Genomic DNA, 11,133 nt, shown 5'->3' with positions numbered 1-11,133 from the left:
AATATTTTTTCAAATAAATGTTTCTCACAATTATTCCCAAGAAAAATTATAATTCCTTTTCGATTCACGCTATGATATAAATCTGTTTTAGGCTAGCTAGGTTCCTTGGAATGTCTCAACCAATGTATATGAATATTATCAAATGGCAGTGCAAAAAAGATGTAGAAGTATAAAAAGTTGATAATAAATAAAATTCCCAATATAAGTGGATATATATATATATATATATATATATATATATATATATATCACTCGGTAGAAATTATTTTTGATGGAGCCTTTTTCAATATATTAATTGAAAGCACTCAGATAAGATGACTGCATACGCTTCAGAGACAATTATAGTTACATGAGAAGAATTAACCTACAAACGATCTCGAGCTAGCACCAGTTATTTATGCCTCAAAAATCTGGAGGTACTATCTTTAGTGAGTCAATTATGAAATTCTCACCTACCACAAAAGTATCAAATACTTGTTCACCCATAAAGAATTAAACATAAGAAAAATGTGGTGTATCGAACTTTTGAAAGACTACGATTTGACAATAAGCTACCATCCGAGTAAGGAAAACTAGGTAGCTGACGTTTTAAATCGGAAGAGTATTGGGTAAAATCCCCCCAACTTACAAAGAGGAGAAAGATTTGATGGCAAACGAAATCAAGGTACGGTAAATCTCAAGTCGAGTGCTACAATTTTGATAGATTTGTGCATTATGCTAAACTAGGCAAGATCACCTCAATTCTTGAGGTGTTTACCCGGTTTGTGGTTCAACTTATGATTGTTACTATTTTTTTTTAAAGAAATTAAACATGTGTTTATATTTGCATGTCTTATTTTATACTTTAATTTATTACCGTATTAAAAATATTTAAATCTAAACTAAAATAAAACAATATTGAGTCCTACCTAATTAATTGGTATGGTTAACAATACATACTTCGAGTTTTTAAGATATTAATAAAAAATAATTTGTTCGAGTTCAAATGTTAAGAAAATGAAAAATATGAAATAACTTTTGTCAATGTTAAATATGGGGGAAATAGAAGAAGTTAGTATTGTAATCTATAAAAAAATGGAGTAAATGAGTTTGCACGAGTTAACATGATTGGGTGTAAGATGATATGTTGTTAAATATAGAAATTTATAAATTTAAGAAAGAGTAGCATATTGTAATTTGCAAAAAACTTATTGATCATCTTATTTAAAAACTTATTTAGCTAACCAGATTGAATGATTTGAATCCTTATCTTTTGGTTGAAGCCATATGTGTTTTGATTACATTGGTTTTTATTTTCTTTTATATTTGCAGTTACATAATTATTATTTCATGTTAGAATTGTGCTTAAAAAATTGAAAATTGTGAAAGTGGAAGAAGCGTATAGAATCGGAAATAACAAGGAAAAAGTTGAGTAGGGGTTAAAGTAGAAGAAGTTTAACTACTTGTCTTAAAATGAAAATGAAATATATGTTAATTTTAAAACCTAAGTAGAAGACAACTCTATAAACAAGTTACTAGACATTTGAAAATAGAGTACCCATATTGAATGCATGGCAACGACTCTAAGGTCTTTATACTTAATAACATTATTGATGTTGATTGATTTATGAACTTGGTAACATCAATTTATATATTAACTGTAATTTGATCCGTTAAACAATCACCAAGAACACCAAAGCTCGAGATTAATAAAATAAATTTGAAAACCTATTAATATGGAAATGATAGTAAGGGCTATAATGTTATTAGATTTAAGAATCAAATTGATAGATTTATGAAATTGGAAACTTTATTTTTTTAAGCGATGAAAAAATTAACTTTAATTTAATTCGTAAATGAGGGACTAATAAAAGAAATTAAAGTATATGAACAGAGTTTATTCGAACTTCGTGATGAGAAGAAAGTAAAGTCCAATATAATATAAGTAGAAAAAACTTACAGAAAAATGGTTGATGTACCAGAAGAAAAAAGAAGCAAATACATAGAATTAAATGAAAAGCAATTTTATGGTTTATTATTCATTTAAGGTATATATTGGTTTTAATGAATATCAATTATATCTAATTCTGTTTCAATAACAGTTGCACGGTCGAGTAGGAGAGAGAGCGCTTGGATTCCATCTTAAATATTTTTAGTAAGATGACGGCTCATACCGGGTTAGAGTAAAATCTTCTTATTATGTGTTCGACCTCTTTCTGAAATAGACAGGTGTAGCGACATTGCCCGCAGTCGATACAAGTACAATAAAGATTGTTCTCCATTGGATTTGATTTACAAACTGAACTTGTAGTTAGCAAAGGAAAATTAGTAAGTTGTTTGCAAATTCAGAAAAATTAGTTCAGTTCAGATTAGCCTACTAAAAAATTACTGAAGCTGTGGCTTACTCTAGTGCAAAGGTCCTTGCACTCATAAAGAATGTTTGCTTCACTAAAGTAGCTCTTGTTTGTTGTCGCCGGGGATAAAAGAATGTAAACACGCCGAAACACCGACCTCAAAAAATTAGATCCACCTCATGTACTGATTTGTGCACTGAATGAAAATTATTGTGAACAAGACACACTAGAGAAAAAACAGTTCTTATGATGATTATTTTTAGTGAACTGTATGTTTCTTTCATTTGGCCATGTTTAAATTCCTATTTTCTTGTATAATTCAATCGCAAAGTACCTTCGCAATCATATTGGTATCCTGATAACAAATTGTCATATTCTGTTTCATCATTATTGCTTAAAAGTAAATTAAAAAACATTTTTGGAAAAACCAAGATAGATCATATTTTACAAGGAAAAATCCATGTAAGCTAGGGGTATAAGGTAATTAGACAACAAGAAGTACCAGGAAATGCTGACCCATTAGCTTACACAACTGCTCAGAAGCCTAGAAACACAAATAATCATAAATCAAAATATGGCAGAAAATTAATATTTGGGAAAAAATACCATCATGACTGGTTTCAGTTATCAGGGTCAAGATTATTTGGTTGGAATTGCCTTGAAGTATATAAATGAAAACCTAACAAATAAAGGAAAATGTGAATCACTATTTTTATCTATTTCAGTAAGGCCCGAGAAACATAGAAAGTTACTGTAATTCTTAACGCTCTGCTTTCGTTGCCAACAGCTATGGTCAAGGTGATAGAAGAAAAGACCAATGATGATACTGCTGAACTTGCACCAGAAACTTGAATTCCTTCTAGCTGCTAGTAAATGGTGTGGTTGTTGTTAACAAGTATAATACTGTAAACTCGATCAATGAATTTTCTATCAATATATAATGATGATAGATGCTGAGCCAATACCATTTAGAAAGCATTGCGCTAACCTTCAATCGTAAAACATAAACAAGTGAAAGAACTGGAGAAGTGGCATCCCATGTTCGAACATATCCATCTTGATATCCTCCTATATACATCCTCTGAAGCTTATTTGCAGCAGTAGACAGATGACAAGGAAACGCCACCAGTAAGAGGCCACCGCGAATCCCTCCCGGTCAACATGTCACCCTCTTGTAGCTTGGCAGGGGCAAACTGTCTAATGGAACAATAAATGGTCATTTAAACGAAATGAATAAATAAATTGAATGTACAACATATGATGGATTTCAGTACCTCTGAAAGTTCACAGAAGAAACTCCTATCTCTACCCATCAAATAAAGCTTTCCCACAGTCATATGGTTCCAAAGTGGGCATTGCTGAATGATACTGAAATGCATGGACTGAATGATTATGTCCTGTCCCAGGCTTGAAGATAGACAAAGAAGCAAAATCGTACAAATGCAGTTGTCCTAGATTGGTCAATATAAATAATGAAGTTGAGCTATAGTTGTCAGGTTCATGGGCCTTTGGTGTTATAATTACATCAGCAAATGATCCATGGGGAGTAAAGTCAGCACGTTCCACACACTTCAGTTGTACTAACCCAGCAGACCATTCAATATTGAGGATCTGCATAACGAGAAAGTTTCATAAAAAAGACATTATGTGACTACGAAGCTTCGACACTCAACGAGAAAGCACCAAGATATTAATAATAAATTTAACCCATATAAAAATAAGTTTCTGGCTTTAAGTTGAAGTCAAAACCAGTGTGAAATTATTTTTCAGAAACACTGGCAAACATCTCTATTAGAACCAGTATGAGTTGTGCCGTTTCTTGAACCTCTTCAATTATGTGAGATATTTCATAATCTTAAAACAGAGCATCGAATCCAAATTAAGTATAAATGTACTTATTATTGATATATACTAAAATCAGGATTATTATTGATATACAATCTCACACGGTCATCAAATGAATCCAAATTAAGTATAAATGTACAACACCCCTATTGCATTGATATGTGTAACAGATGCGAGTGAAAAAAAAAAGGTCAAACTGTGCAACTTCATGACTCATTCTAGTGACAACCCCTCCTAACTTGAAGAAGGAAACAAGATGCAGCTATAGTATTGCAAACATAGATTAGCTGGTCGATACCAAGTACCCTTTTCCTTCGTATAAAAAGAATAAGCAATTACGCTCGCAAAAGAAGCCAAATATCGGTACAAATGAACAACATACAGTCAAGGATTCTTCAGATCCTATGTCTTCACCACCATATGCAAAAGGTAGGCCGATCAAACTGAAGAAAAAACACCGAAAATGTAACAAAGTAAATAAAAAAACGAAACAAAAGCAAGAGAAGAAAAATAACCAGACGAAGCTTTCCAATCCCAAGAAGAGGGAACACACCGCGAAGAAGGATCGAAGCCAAAGAAATCACAAACAGGTGGAAAAGGTGCAAGGAATGAGAAGAAAAAAGTAGACCGATCAAACTGAAGAGAAAACACCGAGAATGTAACAAAGTAAATAAAAAAACGAAACAAAAACAAGAGAAGAAAAATAACCAGTCGAAGCTTTCCAATCCCAAGAAGAGGGGACACCGCGAAGAAGGATCGAAGCCGAAGAAATTGCAAGCAGGTGGAAAAGGGTGCAAGGAACGAGAAGAAAAGAAGAACGGAAGAGAAGGTAATGCTACATCAGTCCCGTTTTGATGTCCTTGCTGTTGTAGCGGTGGAGAGAAAAGCTTATTATACGTGTGATGTTGTTTACCGGCAACCGGGCAAAAACGGGCCCTTCTAAACTTATTCAGGCTTTCATATATGTAGATAATATACAAAGCTAAAACTAAAGAAGAAGAAAAAGTAAATTATATTGAAAAAAGAATAGAAGAAGATGGTACATTTTTACCAACTTACAAAGATAATGAAAGAGGTGAAGATACAACATGTTCGTACAGCTCGATGAATCGACTGGCGGCAATGTAACCTTCATAGACGAAGCAAAGATTGGAGTAATGGAAAAAAAAAAAAACTATTCATTTTAAATGTTTAATTTGTGCCAAATATAATGTGTTATTAAAATATGATACTGGCCACTTGATTGTTAAAGTGTCGGCACGGGCGGAGCCATGTGTTGCTAGACTTGTTTCTTTCCGATATTTTTTATACATAAAATTGTCTTATTTTCTGGTAGCCCGGGGCTCCATTTGTCAATATTAGTTCAACTATGGTTTAGAAAATTCTAGCCTGAGTATAAATAAAAACCTGACTCCGCCACTGAATGTCAGTGTCAAGAAAAAAGAATATTCTAGCTTCATATTCAAAATGATGTTGCTCTGTGTCTCAAAGCTTGTTACAAAGACACCACTAGGTTGTGAGATCTTCGATTCTGGCATCTCAATTTCGGAGGACTAGATTTGCACTAAAAAAAATTATGGTGATAGGACTAACTTGCATTAAAAATCCCGACCAATCATGCGAAGGATGCTTACTCGGGAAGCATTTCAGGAAAATCTTTCCAAAGGAGTCGAGCTCAAGAGCATGAAAGTTGCTTGAGCTCATGCATATGGATGTTTGCTGTCCAGTAAAGCCAAGCACACGTGGTAAGATTTAAGTATTTCATTCTCTTCATAGATGATTTTTCTAGAAAAACATGGGCATATTCTTGAAGAAAAAAATCAGAGGTTCTTGGAGTATTCAAGAAGTTTAAGGCTGCTATGGAAGAGGAGAGTGGTCTCGAGATCAAAGTCATACGATCTGCTTGAGGGGAAGAATTTACCTCAAAGGAATATCAAGAATTTTGCGAAGCAAACAGAAGCGGTGACCTCTAACAGTTCCATGATCTCCTCAACAAAATGGAGAGACAGAAAATAATAATTAATCATTCTTGACATGGTGAGAAGCATGCTAAAATCCAGAGGCTACCAGAAGAATTATGGGTGGATCAGTCGCATGTGCAGTATAATTTTCCAACTGATCACCTTCAAGGAACATGTGGGGATAAAAAAACAAAAGAATCATGGAGCTGTAGGAAGCATGACATCTCTCATCTAAGAGTTTTTGAAGTTTGGCTCATGTTCATGTGCCCGATGAAACAAGAAGTAGATTAGATGTTAAAAGCAAGAAGTTTATCTTCATCGGCTATGACACGAACTCAAAAGACTACAATCTCTTGTCAGAATTTTGCTCAAAAATCATGTTTCTACGTATATATGAACATGATAAACAATATGTGGAAGTGGATCGAGAATTACCTCCGGCCATTGAATTTTTTTTATTCCTCTGCTTTTCCTCCGATTGATGCCTTCAAAGCACTTCACACACTCTATAGATGGTGTATAATTTTCTTATGTGGTGTGTGCTTAGAGACCTCAATCGCTTCTATTTATAGGCGTTTCTCGTACCATCAACGAAAAAATTCGGGAGTCTGAATGTCAAAAGAAGAGGCGCATGCCGTCTCAATTGTCAAAAATTTGAGGCTGCATGTTCGTAAAAAATGGTAGGTTTCTTGGTCGTCGCCAATTCCTACACGCTACGTCTTTTAACATGTATGTGTCATATTTCTTACAATCTCCCACTTGACACATATATCTTATTTATCATAGGAGAAATAAAATACATGAATCATGGCGATAGGTCATCTAAAAACAATTATTATCTTCCATATATCACAATGTATTATATCTCTCAAACAACTTAATGAATAAACCTTATATTTATTCGAGGTCCAACTTTATTGATATATCTCAAATCAATGAATGTGTGCACAATAAATATGAGAAAATATCACATCATAGTTTCATTAACTTTGTTCTTACAACAAAATTACATAAAGGAACCAAGTCCCATTCTTTCTGTATGATCCTTAAGTTTCAATGGTGACATGTCTTTAGTCAAAGGATCCGCAATCATCAATTCAGTGTTAATGTGTTCGATAAGTAACTTTTATCTTTAACATGTTCTCGTATGACTAAATACTTAATGTCGATGTACTTACTTCGACTACCACTTTTATTATTTTTAGTCATAAAAACAGCAGCTGAATTGTCACAATATATTCTTAATGGCCTGAATATAGAATCCATGATTCTAAGCCTCGAAATGAAACTTTTCAACCATACACCATGTGAGGTTGCCTCAAAACAAGTTACGAACTCAGCTTCCATAGTGGAAGTAGCAGTCAATGTCTGCTTTGCATTTCTCCAAGATACAGCTCCACCAGCTAGCATAAAAATATATCCTGAAGTGGATTTTTGTGAATCAATGCAGCCAGCGTAGTCTGAATCAGAGTAGCCAATTACTTCCAAATTCTCAGTTCGTCTGAACATAAGCATAAATATTTGGTCCCTTGAAGGTACCTCATGACTTTCTTTGCAGCTTTCCAATGGTCTAAACCTGGATTACTCTGATATCTTCCCAACATCCCAACTACAAATGCAATGTCAGGTCTAGTGCATACCTGAGCATACATCAAGCTTCCAATAACAGAAGCATATGGAATGTTTTTCATTTGTTCCGACTCTATAGATCATTCTTTGGGCATTGGCTCAAATTAAATTTATCGCCTTTCACAACGGGAGCTATACTTGGTGAACAATCTTTCATCCGATATCTCTCTAAAACTTTGTTGATATAGGTTTCTTGAGACAGACCTAGAAAACCTCTAATTCGGTCTCTATGTATCTTAATGCCAATGCCATAAGATGCATCGCCCATATCCTTCATATCAAAGTTTTTAGAGAGGAATTGTTTCACATCATATAATAGACCCTTATCATTGGTTGCAAGTAATATATAATCCACATATAGAATAAGGAAACAAATCTCGCTCCCACTGACCTTCTGGTATATACATTGATCCATGTGGTTCTCAACGAATCCGGATGAAGAGATAACATCATGAAATTTTAAATACCATTGACGGGAAGCTTGTTTCAATCCATATAAAGATTTTTTAATCTTACAAACCAATTGCTCACCATTACTAGAGAAGAAGAATCCTTCAAGTTGTTTCATATAAACCTCTTCTTCTAGTTCTCCATTGAGAAAAGCTGTTTTCACATCCATTTTTTGTAAATCTAAGTGAAAATGTGCAACTAATGCTAGAATGATACGAAGAGAACCTTTCTTCGATACATGAGAAAAAGTCTCCTTGTAGTCGATTCCTTACTGCTGAGTGAATCCTTTAGCTACGAGTCTTGCTTTATACCTTTCAATGTTGCCTATTGAGTCTTTCTTTGTTTTGAAGACCCATTTACATCCAATGACTTTTACACCATCAGGCAACTGAACAAGATCCCAGACTCCATTAACTGCAATAGAATTCATATCTTCTTTCATAGAATTAAACCATAGTTTTGACTCATTACAACTCATGGCTTGTGAAAACGTTTCAGGATCATTTTTGACTCCGATGTTAGAGTCCGATTTTTGTAAATACACAACATAATCACTAGATATTGATGATCTTCTTATTCTAGTAGATCTGCCTTCTTGTTGTTCTTCATTAACAACTTGATCTACTGGATATCCATTAGCGACTTGTGGAACTTCAGTAATCGGTTGCCTAACACCCATTTGATCTTGAGGGGTGTGAATAACAACCAATCTGTCATTTGAATAAGAGGGTTGTGAATTAATGTGATCATTCTCAAAAATTATGTCATGATCACTCCCACTAATCAAGTCATTTTCAAGAAATTTTGCATCTCTTGATTCCACAATTCTAGTGTTGTGAGATGGACAATAGAATACGTACACTTTGGATTTTTCGGCATACCCAATGAAATATCCACTTATAGTTCTTGGGTCCAGTTTCTTTTCATGTGGGTTGTAAACTCTTATTTTAGAAGGACAACTCCAAATGCGTATATGTTGCAAACTCGGTTTTCAACCTTTAAATAACTCAAATGGCGTATTTGGGAAAGCCTTGGTTGGAACTCGGTTTAATACACACACAGCTGTCTTAAGAGCTTCAGTCCAAAATGATTTAGGAAGTTTGGAGCTACAAATCATGATACTCACCATGTCCAATAATATTCGGTTTCTCCTCTCAGCTACACCATTTTGGTCTGGAGAAGCAGGCATAGTATATTGGGCAACAATCCCATGTCTTTGAGAAACTTCGCAAACGTACCAGGTGCCTGTCCATTCTCAGTGTATCTACAATAATATTCTCCACCTCTATCAGTTCTCACGATCTTAATATGTTTTCCACATTGTTTCTCCACTTCAGCCTTAAAAACTTTAAAGGCTTCAAGTGTTTCGTTTTTATTATGAAGCAAGTAGATATACATGTATCGTGAATAATCATCAATGAAGGAGAAGAAATATTTCGGACTTTGCATGTCCATATCTGGACAACAAATATCTGAATGTATGATTTTTAATATTTTTGTACTCTTCGTGGCACCCTTTTTAGACTTATTGGTCTGCTTTCCCTTAATACAGTCCACAAAAGTCTCAAAATCAGTAAAATCTAAAGTACTAAGTACTCCATCATTTACAAATATTTTAATTCTCTCTATGGAGATGTGTCCCAATCTCCTATGCCATAGTATAGAGGAATCTTCATTTATAACATATCTTTTAATACCTCCTTAAACATGCATAGTGGAGTTATTATTTTTTAAAGAAGTAGAAAAAAGACCATCAACCATTGTACCATTTCCAATAATATTTGATTTATGAAACAAATTTATTGATTTATCCAAAAACTGAAATGAATAGCCAAAAGGTACAAGTTTTGAAACTGAAATTAAATTCCTAGAAAAACTAGAAACATAAAAAGTCTTTTTCAATTTTAAAATATAACCACTATTCAACACTAGGCAGCAAGTTCCAATAGCCTCCACATGCGAAGACATCTTGTTTCCTGAATAAATGATCCGCTCATTTTCTATTGACTTCCTTAGGTTTTGCATACCCTGCAAGGTATTTGTAACATGGATTATAGAACCAGAATCAATCGACCATGTGTTATAAATCATATCAACCATATTAGATTCATAACAGACAAATGAAATATGAATACCTTTCTTTTCAAGCCAGTTCTTAAATTTATTGCAATCCTTCTTAATGTGTTCCGTTTTTTACAGAAAAAACACTTGGATTCTTTCTTGCTGTCAGGTTGTGGTGGAATTATTCATTTCCCTTTTCCCTTGACTTTGGCTTGTTTCTTAAATTTTTCTTGTGTAGTCATAAAGACATTATCACTTATTTCCATCAACAGCCTTCCTTCCTCTTGAACACACATGATCATTAATTCATTAATTCACCATTTATCCTTATGTGTGTTGTAGAAAATTTTGAAGGGTCCATATTGATGTGGAACAGTGCACAAGAAAAGTCTCAGACATTTCCACTTCAAGTGTCTTGAGCCGAGCCGCTATGTCACACATCTTCATGATGTGCTCTCGCACACCTCTCACACTGGTGAGCCTTAATGAAGATAATTCTATAATTAAGGTGCTGGCAAGTGCTTTATCTGAAGATTGAAATTGTTCATCAATAGCCTTCAGTAATTCTCTGACATTATTATACTGATCGACATAACCACGCATACCAGCAGAGATTTTGGTCATTATGAACATTACGCAGAGTCGATTAGATCGCTCCCATTTTTCATAAAGATCAACATCATCCGGAATGCTGTTTTCAGTAATAGCAGATGGTTCGTCTTTCCATATAGCATAATCAATATCCATCCACCCTAATTGAAGAAGAATTCTTTCTTTCCATATTTTATAATTATCGCCTTTCAGTTCGGGAATGTCACATTTTATATCAGAAAAACTCGCAGGTTACATAACTG

The 11,133-nt window shown here is 34.1% G+C and overlaps 1 protein-coding gene across 1 annotated transcript; it reads right to left on the bottom strand.

Moving 5' to 3' along the window:
• Window positions 1-2,874: 2,874 nt before the first annotated feature.
• LOC142530467 (uncharacterized) lies at window positions 2,875-10,903 on the bottom strand. The gene is made up of 9 exons (XM_075636305.1): window positions 10,744-10,903; window positions 5,238-5,307; window positions 4,887-5,013; window positions 4,732-4,814; window positions 4,561-4,621; window positions 3,772-3,944; window positions 3,608-3,701; window positions 3,322-3,526; window positions 2,875-3,196 (listed from the first exon to the last, which is right to left on the bottom strand). The coding sequence occupies exons 1-8, from the start codon at window positions 10,901-10,903 to the stop codon at window positions 3,422-3,424; spliced, it is 873 nt and encodes a 290-aa protein (XP_075492420.1). The 3' UTR covers window positions 2,875-3,196; window positions 3,322-3,421.
• Between the last annotated feature and the right edge of the window lie 230 nt (window positions 10,904-11,133).

Source organism: Primulina tabacum, chromosome 17 (assembly GCF_025594145.1).
Source record: "Primulina tabacum isolate GXHZ01 chromosome 17, ASM2559414v2, whole genome shotgun sequence".
In the NCBI taxonomy this organism is placed as follows: Eukaryota; Viridiplantae; Streptophyta; class Magnoliopsida; order Lamiales; family Gesneriaceae; genus Primulina; species Primulina tabacum.
This window is presented reverse-complemented; position numbering and strand designations above follow the sequence as displayed.